At 41.0% G+C, this 21,089-nt stretch overlaps 1 protein-coding gene across 2 annotated transcripts in view; it reads left to right on the top strand.

Annotated features, from left to right (window-relative positions):
* The window catches only part of LOC124167521 (5'-3' exoribonuclease 2 homolog), a 320,190-nt gene that overhangs the window by 21,637 nt on the left and 277,464 nt on the right, over nucleotides 1-21,089 (top strand). For both annotated transcript variants that reach the window (XM_046545458.1, XM_046545457.1), the window contains exons 17-18: nucleotides 886-1,014; nucleotides 14,165-14,268. In XM_046545458.1, the coding sequence (XP_046401414.1) occupies nucleotides 886-1,014; nucleotides 14,165-14,268 (233 nt within the window). The remainder of the gene's footprint in view (nucleotides 1-885; nucleotides 1,015-14,164; nucleotides 14,269-21,089) is intronic.

Here is a 21,089-nt window from a genome sequence, read left to right as displayed (position 1 = left end):
CTGACCAATTATCCTACTTAGTACTATGTAGGGTATTTCATGAAGCACAATGAAATTCGAAGCATACTTTAATGAGAACTGCATATGTTGTGCACAGTAAAAAATGGTACTCAAGAAGTTTGCTAATGGTTGTCTGCATAGTAAATTACAGCATTTTTATTTTTTTAATCGCCTGAAATAGAAATTTCTACTGTCATAATGAAATTAATAAAAGATGTTATGTCTCTGTCATATTTTATGACAGCATGTGTAGTAATTATCGAATATCGTATGGGGTAAGCTTTTAGATTATCGTTAAAATTATTTATTATTCAGTAATATTTAACTGAACGTGATTAAATAGAACACATATCACACTGCCACATATTAAAAGTATTTTCTGCATTATACCATTTGTATATTGGAATGCATTGGCATAAGCTAATACCACAAATTTCATTGATTATGGATAAATATAGCAATACAAAAATTGGGAAAATATGAGTTTTGACATATTATTCATAATTATGGCATGCACTGAAGTCCAGATATAAATTTGCAAAGTACAGCGGCACGTCATTTTGACGCCGACAGTAGTGGGTAATATACCACCTATTTGGTAAACAAGTTTTGTCCTGGGTGACGTGACCAGCTGGTGGGACACACTTCTTCTTCTGGTCGTAATGGTCCGCTTCTGGTCCAATCCCATCGCTCAGGGAGAAAGTTGGGTTTGACACACTGGAGGGTCATGTAAACATGTTGAGGAGTACAGCATGTTGGTAAGGATATTAGGAAAAAGCAGGTGTTCACAAACGAGGCAATCTGAAATTGAAGAAAATTAATGATGGGTCCATGCTCATTTTTACATTTTATGTATGTAAATATTCCTCCTTTTATCTATTCCAGAGAGCCTCCGCGAGTTCTGAAACCTGGTGATCTATCTCCTGCTGACAACCGTAATTGGAGACCACAGATTGGAATGGCGCCTTCAAGTCAACGTGCATACCTTGGTGGTGCAGGTCACAACATGCTCAGGTAAGCATTTACTTTTATGTGTGATTAGGATTGAATTTGGAAAGAAAGAATAAAGATTACTTGAAAAATAATAACCTATTCTGTTGGGTGCAATTGATCTGAGAGGCACAGCGCAATTTTTTTTTCATTTCTCCATGCCACGCTTATAGTAGTTTTTTGTTTTGGCATTCTCTATGCAGCCTTTCCCTTTTTGCATTTATGCCGACCAATCAGTGGCGGATTATTCAGTATTTTTAAGCAAGGAAATGACACAGTAAAGCAAAATAAAAGCATTATTAGATAAATAAGATAGCAAAATAAAAAATGGTGATCTTATAGAATTCACATGCTGCTAAAATATATTACATATAATAATTCTAAAATGCCTGAAGAGCTCATTAAATCACACCTTGCTGGATCGGTCCGGGACCATATGACAGCAATTAAGGGGGGTCCATGCATAGCACGAAAGACATCATGTAAGTGCTCGAATACGCTAATAATGGTGCTTTTAATTCAAAGGTGTATCACTGACCCATGCTAAGAGTTAATAATGTTTTTCACACCTGTGTCTATCAGGCACATTGTACCTGAACTCAGCAATTCCACTCCCGCCAATTCCACTCTTGCACTTAACGAAAGGTTACAGTCATATCTACTGTGGTAATAATGGACGTGAAAATTCATGTGGCGGGAGTGGTTACACCCATTTTTCATTAAGTGAGGCAGGTAAAAAAATATTAGGAATTTCTGTTATTACTTTAATTGGCATTTTAACATGTTGACTGCAGAGCTAGACTGTTAACTTCTGTGGTCTTGGACCTTAAGTGGCAGCATAGCAGGTCAGTTAATGTATTCTTGTCTTTTTTGTTGCAAATATTGAAGAGTAAATTGTAGATGGAAAGGTTGCGAGAAAATCAAAAGTATGTGATACTTATGGCACTATATATGACTTTTTGAGTCATGGAGAAAAAAAATTCTTCATTTTTGGGTGGTGCACGCATTAGGGCTGGTAGGAAAAATTTATTTTTTCAGGAAACTTGTACCATTGAAAAAAATGTGGAATCAACTCAAAATGAGGTTGAATATATGTATGTGAGACCTCTAGTTCAATCATAGGCCCTTGTGTGATCTATTATGTTGAAATCACAATGGATCTTTGGTGGCTTACATCTTGCTGGATGAGGGACAGTCATGGTGATTTGCAAGGAATAAAAATTACTCTTTCAGTAATGTTTTTGCGATTGAGTTTTAACACGTTGCGTATGGCAGTGTTTAAATCCCTCATACCCTCTGTTCTGGCATGTATTATAACCTGAACTCTTTAATATACACTCGTCTTTTTAAAGGACCTTTTTTTCATAATTTTTAGTGTTTCTAATGGAATTTCTTGTACTTCCTCAGTTTTGTTAGTTATCCTTTTTGGTGTGAATGTAATATGTGAAAGTGGCAACTTCGAAAAAATGACTTTATTTAAACAAAAAATATATGCAGACATTATAAAAGTGTTCAAATAGTGCAAAATTATTTTATTAATGATAGTTGCCCTTTATGTATGAAAAAAATATAATTAATTAAAATAAATTGGCTAAATAAAAGGAGTCAATAGTAATAATGAGAATTCTCGCTGTCCATCCATCAACGGATTGCTCAGGAAAAACAAGGATTTTTATGATCGGTACGCAAAGTGTATAAAGGGTGTCTACCTGTTTGTAATTACAGGCAGAGCATGCCTTAAGTCCTGTTTACATGGAACTTTAACCAGTGTGAGTTAATTTGTATCTAAATGTATGAATGCATGGATGAACATGAAAATGCACTGTGTGACCACCCAACTTGTATGAATGTGCGAACAAAAAATAGAATCTGTTCTAGAATTTGGTTCGTGCATCCATGCGTAAGACAATGGCAGACTCAACAGTTGAAACGTTGAAAGCAATTAACCAATACCACACCTGGCGAGACACCTGAGAAATTTTACGTCAAACTTTACGTCGGAACTACTAAAATTCTAAAGTGTTATACAGTAAAACCTCCGTACAACGAATTTGAGGGGACCGGGAAAATCATGACTTCGCTGTAGAGGGTTTCGTTGTATAGGGCTAACGAGCGGGTTGCGTCTTCGCAGGGGCACAAAGTGTTCCGTATGCTTTACGATGCAAGTCGAGTAAATTTATCAATCTTGCTTCATTCGCCATTAAAACCTTCCCTAGAGTGATGATAAACAATTTTTTTTAAATTAATGTCAAAGGATCACGTCTTAAAGAGTGATCCATAATTTTCCTGAGTATCTAGTCGGCATTATTCTTTGAGTGTAATAATTGAAGTCGATATCAAATGGCAGTTTTGTGCAGCAAATTTGCCTGAAAGAGCAATATTGCCCAAAGACTTACGAAATAAAGTGCATTGTTGGCATCCTACTGAAATTCCGGTAAATATCTATGTTCGTGACCGGTATGTACTAATATCTATAAACGACGATGGAAGTTAGGTGGGGCGTGTTAGTTACCACGAGTAAAATCGTGGAAGTCGGCAATCGAAGTAACAATGGCAATCTCAGATGATAATGCATTCAGTATGACCGATACTCCTCTCAGGTATGACTTAATAGAAGCTGGACACGATCAGTATTCCGCTGGTACACCCATTCCTCGGTGCCAAAACGCAGTGCTATCCTCGAGTAAGCCAGGATAATATTTGAATCCACGCTTTGTCGCCTTTCATCCAGTGTTTAGGAGAGACTAAAAATCTCCATACGGTTTCAACTTTAGCCCGAGAACCAAGTCCGAGACTTATACGCCCGAGTTACCCAAGGAGGGGGTGGTAAAAAGGTAGGGAAAAGGAGGGGGTCGTCGCGACAAAGGAGCCCGCCGACGCCCTCGGGAGAGGATAGAATGGGAAGGTAAGGAAGGAAATCCCGGAACCGTCATCAGTCATACGCTCAGCGAAACCAAGCTTACGCAATTACTTTACCCACTGATAGACAAAAAACAACAACAAAGTATTCCCCTAGTATAAGGACAGTTGGAATCGCTGGGAATTCATCCAGTTCACCTCTTCATACTTATTGTTAGTCAATTTTAAGTGAGGTTTGTGGTTTTTCAGTCCTTTACCGAACGTATCTCTCGTATGTGCCATTTGCAGGCCATAACTATTAAACTGGGATAATTAGTCACTAAAGCACTATCTAACCAATTCAATACGACTTACGTTAGCAATCAGTTACGTTACGTTAGCAGAGAATAAAAACACGTGAAAGAACCTGATCCCACTCCTTTTCGCGTCTTTTATGACACTTGAAGGACTTCTGCCCAAACCAGGCGAAGATCGATAATCTGAAAACTCTAGTTTCACTGGTAATATTTCATGCTAACAATTTGGAGTGGAGATGTTTCCAGTTGGACACAGCAAGAAGTCTAACCCCACGCGCACGCACTGAAATGAGGAGGAAAGGAGTGGATTTACAACTAACCACTCCCAAACATTTCATACCAAAATGTCTATTATTCAATAACATTTCCCCTCTGAAAGGAAGAAGAACTACGCACTTAGGCGACTGTTTCTCTACAATGCTGCTGTTATCTCCCCTCCCCTTCCACGTTTCTTCGGGGAGCCATCCCTCTCCTCAGTGATTCCCCTTCCCCTAACCATAATCTCATGCGTCTCCGACAGTGCGTGACCCTGTGGTCTGCCGCTCTTCAAGTAACCCAACTTATTTGACACACACCCAGAAGGAGGACAAAATTCATGTATTAGTAATCTGCCTTTCGATTTATCTCTCCTTCACTTACCTCCTCACAAATATAAATACAACATCGTCTACTGTCCTCGCTGTATATACAGACAGCTCTCTTGAGACTTACCTCAGCCGAAACATTCCATATTCTTTGCAAATGAGTACATTTCAGGAAGTTTAAACAAATTTCGAAAAAAATGGGTTTAAATAATATTTTTAATAAATAAGAGACGGTATCTGTTTTTAAGTTTTTTAATCCAAAATTATTCTATTTAAAATAGTTTTGCAAAGTTGTCTGCCTCATCCTTTTTCTCATTTCTTTATTGGCTGCTTGCTCAACCTGCCGCAGAATTTTCAAATTTTCTATTCCATCTTCTGAAGTAATAAAAACTCGCTCCAAAACATCTACTGCGTCCACCACTTCCTTCCAACTGGGGCGCACTACGCAATTGCTGGACTCTTCTCTTTCTTCATCGCTCACATCCTGCGTCTCTGTGATTATTTCAGGATCCTCATTCTTGCCAAAAACAGCGAGATCATCATCAATGTTTGCAAAGTCTTCGAAAGATACCCCTTCAATGTTTAACAATTGTGCGACTTCGCCCCACTCCTCCCTCTCCTCCGGCTGTGGGTCGTCTTGGACGTCCATCTCTCCGGGAAAGCCTGCCCTCCTGAAGCAATTCGTGATTACGCTCTTCTCTACTCCATCCCATGCAACACAGAGACGCTGAATGGCTTGCAGGATGTTCCACTTCAGTGACTTGATGTCTTCCGTGTTTCCTATTCTAGGTAGAAGATATTCAACCAGCTGCCTTCTATATGCCCTCTTCACGAGGGAAATAATCCCCTGATCGAGTGGTTGCACTTTGCTCGTGCAATTAGGGGGAAAATGTACGACTTTCACGTTTCTCAGTTTCATATCTGATGTGTTTGTGAGCGGTGCAGCCGTCAAGGAAAAGAAGAATTTTTCTATTTTTACCCCCCATGACTGCGTCAAGTGATGCGAGCCACTCTCTAAATAAAATTGCCGTCATCCACGCACTTTTGTTATTCCCATAACGGCATGGTAATTTTTTAACATGCTTGAAGCACCTCGGACTAGCAAATTTACCAATCACGAAAGGCTTCAACTTTTCTGACCCGTCAATGTTAGTGCAGAAAAGAACGGTCAATCTTTCTTTACTTCGTTTGCCCCCATGGCAAATTTCTCCCTAGGGTAGCTAACGTGGAGTCCGAAAGGAGATTATAGAAGAAGCCAGACTCATCGGCGTTAAAAATGTCTTTGGGATCATACCCAGCCACCAAGGAAGGCAAATTTTTCTTCCACTCCTCCACCACGGCCACGTCGACTGCTGCTTCCTCCCCACATACCCTGAGAGTCGTCAAATTCCACCGACGCTTAAATCTTGAGAGCCATCCATTAGAGGCGTGGAAATCATATATCCCTAATTTTAGGGCTATTGTTTTCGCCCGGTCCTGTAGGATGGACCCAGATAGCGGGATATTGGCACTTCTCACTTCCGTAAACCACTCAAATACTTTCCTGTCTAATTCGTCATTTTTGCATGACCGAGACCTCTTCCTTTCCGGACCAAATTTCTCAATACCATTTCCCATCTTGTGCCCGTTGGCAATAATTGTGGAAAGTGTGGATGCTGTTATGTTAAATCTCTCCGCAATTGCCGTTTTTTTCTCTCCAGTGTCGACCGATTCCAAAATTTGCAACTTCGTTTCAATGGAGTGTTGTCGGCGTTTTTTGGTGGTATTGGCCATTTTACTGTTAAGGAATAATTATAATGATAAGGAAGGAAAAAAATAACAGAAAAATACTCAATTTATAGAAAAATTAAGAAAGAATAATCTCAAAATATTTTCCAGTTCGTACCGTAGAAGCAAGTCCTGCAGTCACAATCAACTCGTGCAGCCGTTTCCACAGGTAATGACTAAAGCAGACTAGGACAGACTATTCCTATATTTTCTCAGCTCCTAATAATCAGTAAATCGAACAGGGAATGAGTTCCAGACTTCAATTATCCTCGCACACAGGAAAGATATTCGAGTCTGAAGAGTCGCATCTTTGTTACTACTGAATCCATTGCGATGAAGATAAAATAAGTTGAAGACTAGCCAAATTTTTTATATCATCAGTGATTCCTCGATAGATAAAAAATATTTGGTTTTGAGCAAAACGTAAAAGATGTCAAGTAACGTAAAAGATAAATTCTTTTACGTTACTTGACATTGGTGAGCGATGCCATCAGGTATGTACCATGCATGAAAATTTGGTTGGTCGGAGTTAGTGACTGGTCAAGTGGGGAACGGGTGCGCTGGAGGGACGTGGCGGGTTGGAAGGGGGGACGGGAAGAGGAAAGGTATGATGTGATAGGCAAGGCACCTCAGGCCATTCGTCATACCATGTCACTAGGAGAAAGGGTAGGGTAAAGGTACGGAAGAGGTTTATTGCCAAAGGTGTTGGGAATTTACGGAAGGGAATAGGATAAAGCGCTAGAACGTAATAATTAGCCGTGAAAGTGGAGCTGCAGTTTTTGAGTACCAATATTTTGTTATCAAAAACGTAGTTAAAATGCTATATCTTGAAGGATCACTGATAATTTTATTCAAAATTGTGAAATAAATTGCCTTTAATTATTATACAATTGCAACAGATGAATTACTTTACGAGATGCAATACTTGAAAACATCTGTGATTTTAAAGGGCAAAATAATTTCATGACGTAATAGAAAAATTGGTAGAGAATCATCAAATAAAATGCTTTCAGTCTTACCTGTCTTCCGCAACGTATTCGCCCACTCCGTGTCACAAGTATTAAATTTCTTGGCGATCGGCGTGGAATCCAAATCCAGTGAACACCAACCAATGAAGTTTTGAATACTTCGCCAAAGTAAACATACATTGTCAACTCCGACGGTTCCCACCATAAGAAAAAGTAGGTACAAATAAAGCCAATGCTTCGCTCCCCGTTAGCTGAGAAGGGTGATAGAGGAGTGGATGAGTAATCAGTAGTTATCTCAGTTGACTATGGCCTTCACCGAGCAAGATCAGCAAGATCACATTACGTAGAAATCTTCTCAGGTTACCTTTCTGTACTGGGTTACAGCTGGCCGGCTGCCACTGTTACGCCCCCGCCCCTCTCGGTCCATTAGTCATCAGACCCGCTCTCACCCTCCAGCTACCTGGGGGGGAAGGGGAGAAAAAGGCAACTCCCCTCCCAACTTCGCTCGCAACAACTCCGAAGAGACATTTGATACGTACTTTCGGAACAGGGGTCGCAGAGTGAGTTGATACGAGACAAGCAGATGGTGGCGAGCCAGTTCTACATAGTATGACTTATCGGGGCCGTGTTACACTCTCACGCGTTTAGAAAATATGCATGTGAATCCAAGGGCTCGTTTGAGCTTGCGCCTTTTCCGATGTTGCCGTCGATACTATCTTCATTGCCTTAGCAGACACGTCAACGGCACCCTCCGCTGTAGTTCTACTTCCTGCTTATTACGTAAATATCTAAGGAAAAATTATAATATGTAAAATACTGCGTTTATTCTCAATAATTCGTTCTAGAGGGGCACTTTTCCTGTTTTGGGCCCAAGTGTGGACTTCGTTGTAGGGAGTTTTCGTAGTTAGAGAGGTTCGTTACGCGAGGTTTTTTTGCGTGCATTATCCATTGGAAGGAACCGGGACCGGGCCATTAACTTCGAAATAGAGGGGTTTTCTTAAAATTTCGTTGTATAGGGGTTCGTTGTATAGAGGTTTCACTGTATCTGTTGCCGTTTCGTGCACATTTTATTCGGCGGTGTCAGTAGGCAGCTATATCTCGTCCAGTGTGACTTTTGCCATTGACCGTAGTGGAAGTGCCATTTTTTCGTTGACAATCGTGTCCCACGTGTGGTTTATATGATTTGTCGGGTCAGTTAAAGTATTACATACTTCTGGTATTTCCTCGTGAAAAGTGGATGTAGATAACTGGTTGCGTCGCGAGTGGCGATTTTAAAATTTGATTTTAATTCGCACGGAGCGACAACAATTCTATTGGCGGACTTGAGAATCCTTTAAGGGGGCATGCATTAAATACGCGAGGCATTTAGGGGGAAGGGGGTCAAGCCGATTCTCACCTAATCTCACGTGAAAAAGATGGGGGTAGGTCCTGGCAAGTCTCACGTAATTTTTATTCCTCAAGAAACATTGAAAAATTCGATTCTAGACTACGATTTTTGTAATATTTATTACTAGCAGGGTTCCCACTCAACTGTGAAAACCTTAAAACCCTGAATAAGCCGTGAATTTTGTCTACCGTGAAAAAATCTGGAAAAAGCAGCAAATTTCGCCATGAGACCTTTAAAAGATATCAATCTTGATAATAATACTACGATTGACTGATCATATTCGATATGTTAATCATGTTTTAAGGCCAGGCACGCGCAGATTCTTAGTCTATGCATTTATCTACACACGAATATTCGAAGTGTAGTAATTGGTCCGTACTATATGACGACACATTGACCGATATTTTCCATTTTAATGGTGGAAGTCAGTTATTTTGTGTATGCATTTCATTTTCAGTGATTGCTTGAGGTGGACTTGTATTAGAAAAAGGACGAAATAACTTGCATTTCTAATAGACCCAGAATGAACCATTTATGGTAACTATCTGATTTGTAACTCGAAGTTCGGTTCCCACACGAAATGAGAGCACGTGCCATATGCTTTGAAATATGAGTTTGCAATTGGAATTTTACTTAAGGAAACATTTCTACGGCAAATAGGCTTTCAATTTAATGCAATAGCTCTCAATAGACTGCGCTCACTTTGTTTAAGTTAATGTGAATAACAAAGTGAAAGTGAAAATAACGTGTTTCAGCAGGTATTTATTTTGTCCTTATATATTTCAAACCGAGTGCATTATAATTATATGAAATTGATTTTTTGATTTATTTCATTCTATAAACAATTGTAATAAAATATTTTCTGCGATTTCAGAAAGATTGGGTAAGGGAAATTTGGTTACTGTGCGGTAATAAACATGTGCGCAAAAAACAATCCTTTGGTAAGAATTAAAAAAGGACTTGCGGAAGAAGGTCCTAAGGGCATTCGCATATTAAAGGAGGCCATGGTATTCTGCATTCGGGCAAGAGCGCGGTTGATTTGGGCCTTTAGTCGGCCCTGAACTTTGCAAACGATAGGTGACGTAATAACAGATATCACTTTTCATTGCTGCATTTACAATCACGGTGTCTGTCGCATACATTAATTTTTAGTTAATATACGACCGGTGATTGTCTTATTGTTGGCTTATTAACGCACCGTGAATTTGATGACATTGAGACCGTGAAAATTGAAAAAAACCGTGAAAACCTGAAAAAAACCATGAAAACCTGGATTAAACCGTGAATTTCATTATTCAGGTAGAATGGGAACCCTGACTAGTCTTAAATAATCTTAAATAAAAATAATAAAACATATAAAAAAAATAAATCCAACGCAATGAAATATAGATTTACGTATTTACACCCGAAGTACGCATTTCGAACAATCTCCTGTGAGATTAGAGGGAATGGGTCGATCCAAATCTCATGATATCTCACTAAGGGGGCGAGAGGGGGGGGGGGGGTCCAAAAATCGCCAAAATCACCTCAGGCAATTAATGCACCCCCTAATGTAGTATTCGTGCTCGTACGTGATAATGTGTCTTGTAAACAGGCCTTTAGAGTTACCTTTTTGGGTGTATGGCAGGTGGTTACCTCGTAAAGGCTTTCATCGCGCTATTTCATTTCTTCAGAGGCGCTCTCTTGGCGTTTCCCTCGGTCTCTCTTCATCCTCCCTTACATCCCACCCCCTCGAAAGCACCTTTTACCATCCCTTTCTCGGGGAGCCAACTCGTCCTCAGTCCCTTCCTCCGGCCCATCTCCTCCCTCCGGGCGATTATAAAAGCGATCGATGTCTTTCCTTTCTAAACCACTCACGGAGGAAGTCTTATCTCACTCGAGGGAGAGGAGGAGGAGGATGGGGTCGTGGGGGAAGAAGAGGGAACTGTGGGAAGGGTAGGAGCCCTACTAAAGAAAGCACTCAAAAACCATCGGAAAGAGATCGGGAGGAGAGGAGAGCGGTGAAAGGAGCACCTTTTCGGAGGTTGTGCACATAAAAGGGCGGTGCTGGAGTGGAGAGTGGACCGGGTTAACAGCACTTCAGCCCGCGGGGGAGTGGGGAGGAGGCGGGCGCGGAATTTGTGGCACGCGGCGTCGCGAAAAAGGGATTTGTCGTAAATATTCCGTCAATTATTATTCGCGTGGGACGGATTTTCGACATTGCACGTGCTGTATTGGGTTTTATTTATTTTAATTTTATTTATTTCCATACCACCGAAAACCGCTCTATATGGCCTTTTACATCGGGGTTATTAACATGTTAACAATTCAACGTGCACAAACAACCATGCCCTGGATAGGGGTAACTTACCCAGCCGGGACTCGAACCCGCGACCTCCTGTTTGAGGGGCGAGGACTTCACTCCGCCGCCACCGAGGCCGGCGGAATTGAAATGTAGTTGCACTTTTCCCCTACAGTTTAATGCGTTAAGACCTGTTTACACGGTACATTAACACGTACGGGTTAATGTCTAAATGTATAAACGCGAGAATGAACGCCAAAATGCACCGTGTAAACACCCAACTTATGCGAATGCATGCACAGAAAATAGAACCTGTTCTAATTTGGTTCATGCATTCGTACATGTTCCGTTCCCGTCCACAAAAATAATTCACGCAAATGTACATTAACTCGTACGTGTTAATGTATCGTGTAAACAGGCCTTTATACACGTTTCGGCTCACAGAACCAATCTCGGGTACAAGACGTTGTAGTACATAAGAAAATGACATTCATACCTATGAGGAAGGGATAGGGGAGGATTTCACAAGTTTGAGGAAAGAGTGGGAAACACGTACGGTGGGGAGACTGTGAGAAAATACGTTTACTTGAAGGTAAAGCCTCTATCCTAATCCCTTCTCCTGATATCACGCAATTTCATCGGTCTCCCGAAAGGTGTCATCGTATTATTGCTATTAAAACAGAAAGATTTCAAGTCTATACTTGGTGGAACGTGCAAGTAATGAGCAAAGAATACAACTTGTTGATGTCTACGCTTTTATTGGAGTGATAATTGTTTCGACGTCTGAGAATCATCGTCGAGTACAGAATGTAGTGATGGCGGTGTTTTTTTACGAGTACATAACCTGAAGATGACATCTCTCGAGTTATTGAAAGGTCAATTGTTATCGATAATAGTAAGATATAGACGCTGTAAACCACGTTTTCTTTATTAGTGCTCTTTTGTTAAATGATTAACGTCATTTCAGCCGTGGGAGAGGGATCAGGACCGAATACAGGAATAGACCCGAAAAATTTCCGGCTCGAAAATATTTCGTCAATTATAATCTGTACAGAACGTGGCCCCAGTGCCTGGATGATAATTTGTCTCCCCATTTTGAATCACCGGTACAGTCAATATTTCGCGCCTTAGGCGCTGAGATCATCCACCACTCAGATGAAACTAGGTAATCAGGGGAGAATGTCTGGGAAAATGGCAAAAATAGCTAGAAAAATTATCTTTGCTTTCAAAGTTGAGTTATTTCCTCATCCTCTTACGCATAGGTTCGGTATTTAAACATCCGATTCCCAAAAATTCATTCATATGGCGATCCGCAGAAAGCAAACGTTTTTTTAAACAAAATACGTGAATAATATTTTTGATTTGTTCTGTTCAAATAATTCGATTTTGAAGGTGATAACGGAGAAGTAATAACTAGTAAATGCCAATGCTAGTAAAGAATACAACTAGTAAATGTCCTTTTATCCTAGTGTTTCTATTTGCGACGTTACTGCGTCATCTTTCACGATTCAAGTAGGACACTGTGACGCACATGCATATATGATACCTTCTGATGGCACCTCTCCTGAAAAACTCATGCTAGGTAACAAGTTGTCTGAGGTATTGCATTTACCTTATCGTTTAGCTCCAACCATTGGCGGATTTAGGGGGTGGACGGGACCCCCCAGACGCTTAAAAAAATAGACAAGATTTTTAATACGTTATCATTACAGTCGCGTCGTTTTGTTTTCTTTATTACGAAGCCTTAATCATTTAATTTAATATTAATAACTTTCACATTAAAATAAGGAGAATATTTCGCATAGTAATTGTGTATGTTGTTTTTAATCTCAATTATAAGGAAAGGCCCATGTGCCCTCCCCAGAAAATACTCTGAATCCGGCCTTGACTCCAACTGAAGGTTTATAGCTTGGTTAAAATATTTATTTAGTCTAATCGTCAAAACCTTACCTCCCGCATGGCGTCTTTTTATTTTAACTTAAAGTTTATAATTTAAGGATCCTCAGAAAATTATATAAACAGAGGTGGAGGCCTAGAATTTTTCTTAAACCTGAATCACACGATCATTTATTGCATCCCTCAGAATGATCGCTCAAGCTATAGGTTTTCAGGGACCAAAATAGTGATCGCTCGACGCATTATTATCTGTGCCACACGATCATTCCTACCGTCGCTTTCTCCATCGCTAATTCAGTCACTTTCCGTATATACAACTGCCATTCAATTAAAAGCCAAGCGTTGCGTAACAATCGCTGTTAGCGGCCGTCCGTTCTGATTGGCTGAATGACGGAGCCGGCGATGGTTTCAGCGATGGAAAAAGGGACGAGCCAAGTTTTGGAAAAAGGGATGGGATTCCCATCCCTTGGGCTATCGTGGAAAATAGTTGCGTGAAACGGTTTTTTTCCGCCTTCATTAAAGCGATCGCCAGAGCTATCCCTCGGAAGGGATTAAAAAAATGACGGCGTGATTAAGGCTTTAAAATATTAGTAAAGCCTGAATCACACGATCATTTTTTTTCGTCGCGAAAGTGATCACTATCGCGATCACTAGAGTGATCACTCGCAAAAGTATCGTCGCCGGCAATTGTTTTTCGCAGTCACGATGTGGATTCCCATCGCTATTTTTCATCACTCGTCCGGTCGCTTTTTCCGTCGCTAAAACCGTCCCTAAAACCCCATATCAGCCAATCAGAACGCATGACCGTATGGTGTGACTGCAGCGCAGCGTTTGACAATTGTGGGAACGACATAGAGAAACAAACACGCTATATATTTTCGTGATGCGGGTCCTATGACAACGACCTGTGATATGGGAAATGATGCGAAAAGCGACGGCGGGAGTGACCGTGTGATTCAGAAAAATGATCACTAGAGCGATCGCTTTTCGCGACGGGAAAAGTGATCGAATAGTGATCACTTTCGCGACGAATAAAAATGATCGTATGATTCAGGCTTCAGCATGATTTTCTGGAGTATTTATTATTATTGTTGTTGATGGTGTTAACTTAACCCCTCTCTAACGATTTTTTACAGGCACCACACTCCCAGGGATGGAGGATACAACCATGTTCCGCCGCCGGCAGCTCTTCTAGGTGCAGTTCAGGGCTACCTCTCAAGGTCCACCCCCCATCTAGCTGGTGAGTCTTTGAAAAAAGATAGTTGTTTTCTCTTTTGATATTAGTGAATGTGAAAACGTAAGGCGGTGGAAATCCCATGAATTTTCATTACATCTACCTCAGGAAAGAACCTCGTTTGTCACGGTGCTGTAAGTGTCACTCTTTCGTATCGTATTTTTTTTCGAAGTTAAAATACCAATGTATATATACCCTTGTTCCATGTGAGAATTCTATCGTTGAATGACGGAATCTCTATTTATCAGAAAATTTATATTTTGGTTTCTTTGTATTAAGAGTCTGTGAATGATGAAATAATTTGATTAATTGAAATCCAAAAGATAAGAATGAAATCACTGCGGTTCTGCGTGATCTCTGTCTTTCGGTTCGATGATATAATTTCCTTGTAAGTGTTTCTTTATTGCAGCCATCACTCCTGCGTCCAAAAATACTATCGAAAACAACTTTCATTTTCTGGCCATGAATTTCTGCAATTGATCGCCTATCTGGTTTAATTTTGTACTTCCTCAATGGCACGCAAATGTTTATTTTTCTGGTATTTCGTTTCTGGTGTTGGTTCATTTACATTTGAGATTCCGAAGAGCTTTTCTTGGCTGCAACTTTCTCAACATCCGTAGTTTGGTTGGTGCAAAACCAATCGATTTAGAGTGGAACTTTCAACCCAAGGTGATGGTTACTGTTCTTCTTTACCTCCGTCATTGTCTCTTTGAGTTTCATTTATATGAGCGCTTCATTCAAGAGATTTTTTTTCCTATTTTTCCCTAATTTTTTTTGTTGACTTAAGTCGTTTTTGCTTTCATTAGAGAGCCTTATGGTGACTTAGTACCCAGGGTTCCCACTCAGCCGTGAAAACCTTAAAACCGTGAATAAGCCGTGAATTTTGTCTGCCGTGAAAAAAAAACCTGGAATAGCCGTGAATTTCGTCGTAAAACCTTAGAAATCTCTCAAACTTGATTGTAGAACTACGATAGACAGATTAAAAGAAAAATACATGTTTCGATCATGTTTCAAGGCCGAGTCACGTGCAGATACTGTCCACGCAATTATCTGCACACGCGTATTCAAAAGCGCAACTATTAATTGGTCCGTGTGCCATGACATCACATTGACCTTAAGCCTGCGATTGGAAGACATTAACCCTGGCAAAAAATCTGGCACTTCTTCACTTCCCTGCCACCCTGCTCTCTCCATTTTCCCACTCACACCCTTTAGCCGGACCTGAATTTTGCTAGCGATAGGTGAAGTAATTAGAGATAGCACTTTCATTGCTGCGTTTGCATTCAAGCGATATATTGTGTTTGTTACATTTTTAGTTAACGTGTGGCTGATGATTGTTACGTGATCAATATTTCTGCCTAAAATGCCTTATCTACAGACCGTGAATTTGATGACATTTAGACCGTGAAAACCTGGAAAAAACAGTGAATTTTATTATGTAGTTAGAGTGGGAATCCTGGTACCGGTTACTAAGTACTAGATATAGAGGTTATTGTTTTCGGACCGCCACTACTGCTGGGAGGTTACCCCACATGCCATCCAACTGGGCCCCCCTTGTCCCTACCCTGGATTCGGCACTGGTACCAATGCTATTGACAATCGACAATGATAATTGAAAGTATAGTGTTGAAAAAAATTGTGCTACTTGTATTCCTAGATACACGGCTCTTTTCTGCTGTTTAAAATCTGTGGAATCTCACGGGATCCATTTGTTGATCAGGATGTATATCCAATATAAGCCGCGACTGTGTAATTTAATCCTAGTTTTTCGGGAAACCGATTCATGACCACAATCGTCCTATAGTTCAGAACGGCTATTGAAAGTGTGTATTCCTAGCATTAATTTTCCTCTGGGCGCTGATTCCACCCAAATTTTTGGTCGCTTCCCTCTTTCTCGTTTTTGTTTTCACTTCCTGAAATCGTCCGCTCTCCTCTGAGGACTTGACTTTTCTGCTTATTCCCTCAGCCGGCCCAAAGTAAAGACCCTCCACCCTCGACGCGTCCAATCTGTCACGCCGGCATTCCGTATCCGCCTCCCCTACTCTTCGCAACCACTCATTTGTTTGTTACCTTTCTTTCCCTGAAAACCCACTCTCCCTTTAAAGCCCTTATTCTCCAATCTTCGCCAATCGTCTTGACTAGACAACTGTGGCAGCAGAAATTTCTGCTTCGCGGGCGGCTTAATTATGGCCGAGTTGCTCATTAAAAAAAAGGATATAACAAAAACCCCGTCCTCTCTTGTCATGTCTCAACCCACCTCGATTGTCGTATGTTTTTTCCTCATTCCGAAGAATTTTTTCAACCCCTTCTCTCTCTCCCTCTCTCTGAGGAGGAAGGAATGGGGAAATTTGTTGGGAGAGGGGTGCGCGAGGTTGAGAGAATAGGGGTCAGGAATAGGATGGAGGAGAAGGGGTTTTGGTCGCGCCTTTGGGCAAATTAAAGAAAAGGCGTCACGGGTTGGGAGATAAAAAAGACGTGATTTTTTTTGTTCCAAAAGGTTCGGATGGGGTGGTAAGCGGAAGGATGCACAAATGAGGAGTGGGAGAGGTTTTTTTTTAGGGTTCTGAAATTGAGTATTAGGGTGGTGGGGTACCTTGAAGGGATCTCGCAAGGGGTTTGGGATATGGGGAGGATTTGCTTATGCGAAGGGGGAGGTTGAGACTCCGGGGTAGGGGGAGATGGCAAGACAAAGACTTGCTTGCGTGCCGTTGCCCTGGTAACGGATGACGTCGTCTTCCCCTCAACAATTATGTTTTCATTGTTGTTTGATTGTTGACAGAATCCCGTCTTTTTCCCCCTCCCTCCTGCTCCGTTACCCCCCTCCCCCGTTTCCTCTCTTCCCTGCGTTTGTTTCCGTGAGCCTCAGGGTATCACAAGACCAGGGTGGAAGGGGCAGAAGAATGAGGATGCGGTTACGAGTTTTCCTGCTTTTTTATTCAGAGGCTCCGCATGTACAGTTGGTTTCAGTACTTCAAGGTCCCGCTTTAACAGTACCTTGAGAATACTTTTCTATAAAATGTAGGCGGTGACTTTCGCGTATCCATGGATGGAAATGTAAGGAAGGTTTTTGAATTGCTTGGTAAAACGGTCCCTTGGGGCGCAATAAAACAATGTGGATGCCATTGCCAAGGGCGCAGTCATTTTGAGAGTGCTGCTTAACGGTGGAATCGATTCATAATCTTAAAGCTTTACAAAAGCTGAAACAGAATAAGACCCGAGTAAGGTAATTATGTATATAGGTTATTTTTTACGTCGTATTTTGTTTATGGGTGTAAGGCTTTCATCAAGTGTTGGCTGTGTGAAAGACGCCCAGCTAGACATTCTCTCATATGGCAAAGAATTCTCCGGCATCCCTCGATACCCTATGTATTGTGTAACGGTTATTGTACTGCTTTAGCAGTATATACTGAGCTACTGCATGCATCGCTTCCATCATGTAAACGTGTTAATTATTTCAATATTATCGGTAGAAATCTTAATGAACAAGTCGTCTCCAGAGCTACGCTTCCTTTTAATAGTCTTCTGTAATTATATCGTTGTTAGTTAACGTGGATATTTATTTTGGACAGGGAAAAACGTCGATGTTTTTAAAATTTAATTCAGTCTTAAGTAGCTCAGTCTGCCTCTCTATCGTGGTTTGTTTTCCTTGCCATTAGAAATTTTATTGCCCTGGTGCATACTTAATAGACTTCACTCGCTTACTCAGTATTTCAACCCGCAGGTTTGTCAGGATAGATAAGGGTAGAGCTCGCCCCAGACTCAGGAATTGTGGTGTTAGAAATCCACATTCACGGCAGAGGGCGGCGGCAGACCCTTTCAATGGGCCACGTCGCATTTCGAGAATTCTAACAAATTCATAGAAAATTCATTCATGTGAATGAATTAAAAATCAAATTACACTCGTTCTTGCCCTCACTTCTATTGCAAGGTAACGTTGTGTTCGACTTATTTGTTTTTTTTTTTTTTAGGTTTTGACGATGGTTTTCGTAAAAACATGGAAAAACGACAGTTTTTGTGTTCCCATGGAGACTTCCTCATCCACAGTCGATTTCATTGGAAGATGTGCTCAAATGCTGTAATGTGGTTGTTAGTAAACGATTTGTTTACCAAAAATGGGCTATCATAGTTAGTGCTTCGCGTGGGGACCCTCAGTACGGTTCTAGTTTCGTTTTAACTATAAGGAAATATATTAAAAGATTTTTGAAGTTTAAATTTAAACTAATTCTACGCAGAATTTAATAGGAAAATTATGGTACGATTAGTTTTTGTGTCCCTTTCGGTTTTTATTTAGTTATTCCAATTCGAATAGATTAAAAAGTTAACTTTGTTGTATTCTGCAAGGTAATAAAAGGTTTTATTCCACCTTGTGGAGTGCTACATTGTATTACTGTGCGTTATATTATTAATGCACCGTGTGGAATACAACTAAGTTTACTTTTTACTCTATGAAACCATTGCAAAAAGTGAACTCGCAAGCCATTGATTTCATACCAAATTCGAATGTCTATAATTTATGCGTCGACTATATGTTTAAACTGTTATTGCTGGGAATGGAATACTTCCTGAATAGGCGTTTTCAAGTCGAATGCCTCGTTCACATTACGATTGTCCGAGCCATCGTCCTAACGATAGTTGACCGAACTAGCCGTGTGAATGCATGTCCTGACAATAGTTGACATAGTTCCGAACGTTGCCACTTTACGATGGTTAGGCGCTGAGAGACCGGAAACGGAAGCGACAAGAGAAAGACGAAAAGCTCGTGAAGCTCTATTTTTTCATGGATTTGTCCAAGGAAAGAAGAATATGGGTGGAAGAAAAATTATTCGGTAAATACACGTTGAACACAATAATGCCTTGTCCCTGCATACCTCAACAGCTCTGCTAACCGTCAATTTCCCGTTCAATTTAGATGTCAGCACTAGAGGGCAGCACAGGTTTTAACAATCGTCGTGTGAATGCACGATAGTTCCGACAATCGCTGCAACAATCGTAATATGAATGCAAAAGCGAAAGGCGTCCCAGTAAGCACGTGGAGGCGTTGGCAGGCGGATGTGATAAGGTTGTGAATTTCGCACTATATGTGGATCGAAGGGAGGTGGGAAGGGTTGCTATTCCCCCTCCGATCTCCCCTTATTCATGGTGGTGGTGGTGGGGGGGGGGGGGAGTCATGGAGGCGCGTGGGTTTATTCGAAAGGGTTTGCTGCCCTTTGTTCGTCCCATGCCGCGAGTAATTAGTAGAGGCGGCCCTCGCTATTGTCGACGTGTCACAGCCTTGTCAGATCCTGCTGTTTGGCTAATTTCCCATCGGATCTCATGGTTCGCTCATTCTTCCCTCCCTTCTTGTTCGTCGTTCCCGACTACACGGCTCCATCATCTATCCCTTCATCCCGCTGGGCGTGGGAACCTAACTTCCTTTCCGAAAACCTCCACTTTCTCTTCAGCTACTATTTTTATTCTCTCATTGAGCGACCTTACCCTGGCCTTTCTATGGCCGTCAATCGCAAGGTCGTCTCCATGATATACATTATAACTTGGAAATAACATCATTTAATGGACCATACAATTATTGATGCTATATCAGAGTGACGCCATGAAAGGGTCATTGAACTAATTAATCAGTTAAAAAAGGGGAAATAAAAAAGTTACTATTTTTCTTGAAATGGATATTTGAATGAGATTATTGGCGTCAATACAACTAAAATTATGAGTAATAGTGTTGTGTTATTCAAAAATTTTATGTAAAATGTCATCCAAATGAAGTGTTTTTATGCAACGAATACAGTATGTTTAAGTAAAAGCTCTTTAAAGTATGTTGATAAAAGTTCAAAACTTACAAGAACGTTTAAATGAAGTCATACTGCTGAAAGAAATCTGTAATTTTCTGCTTGCCGGATATTGTTGACGTCATATACGAGGTTTTGGAATCTATTGACGCTATATCCGAGGTTATATCAATGCTTACACTTTTAAGTTTAGTAGGAACGGATGACGTTATATCCGTGTTGACGTTGCGGCCGAGGCCATGATAACCAAGTTGCAGTGTATCTCCAGTAGGCTTCCGCGGAAATTTTCACTGTAGGCAGTGATTCTTCCGATTCTACCGAAGTGACCTGAGGAAGCCAACTGGAACGCTGGAGAAATATTGTCCAGAAATATGGATAAACGCGGAAGGAAACCCGAAAAAATCACTGCCTACAGTCCTTGATATGTTGCCTTAATGACCGGAAGATTGGGAAAATGGGGTCGATCTCTTAATAGATAAAAAGTCTACTTGATTTTGCGGAAAATTTCAATGAATATCTGTCGTCGAGATTTGGGAAGCTGCTACTCGAATTCCAACGAAAGAAAATTAATGGCAAACATGAATTAATGCCTGTTTATTCTTTCTTAAAAAATATAAGTTTTCTGATTTAGAGAGGTACTCATGTCCAAACTAATGCCAGTAAGGCAATATGCTAAAAATACACCTGTGATTCCAATGCCTCCATTATTCCGGTGCTATTGCGTGGGTTGGTTTAAGGTAGCAGATTCGCTGGCACTGCTGCCCGCGTCTTCAAGTCGAAGATGCCGGTCCACGATTCTCGTCCTCCTTAAATACGGGCTCAGTCCCGCCAGCTGTGGCTGCTGCTCTCTCATAAGGATGACGAGAATCGTGGACCGCATCTTCGACTCGAAGACGCGGGCAGCAGTGCCAGCGAAATTGTTGTCTTAAACCCACAACCGACGCGGTAGCACCGGAAGAATGGAGACATTGGAACCTCGACACCACGGAAACCTACGTAGTTACACCTATGATTGATTATGGGATCCTACAAAAGTCCCTAGCT

This window comes from Ischnura elegans, chromosome 11 (genome assembly GCF_921293095.1).
Source record: "Ischnura elegans chromosome 11, ioIscEleg1.1, whole genome shotgun sequence".
Lineage (NCBI taxonomy): Eukaryota > Metazoa > Arthropoda > Insecta > Odonata > Coenagrionidae > Ischnura > Ischnura elegans.
This window is presented reverse-complemented; position numbering and strand designations above follow the sequence as displayed.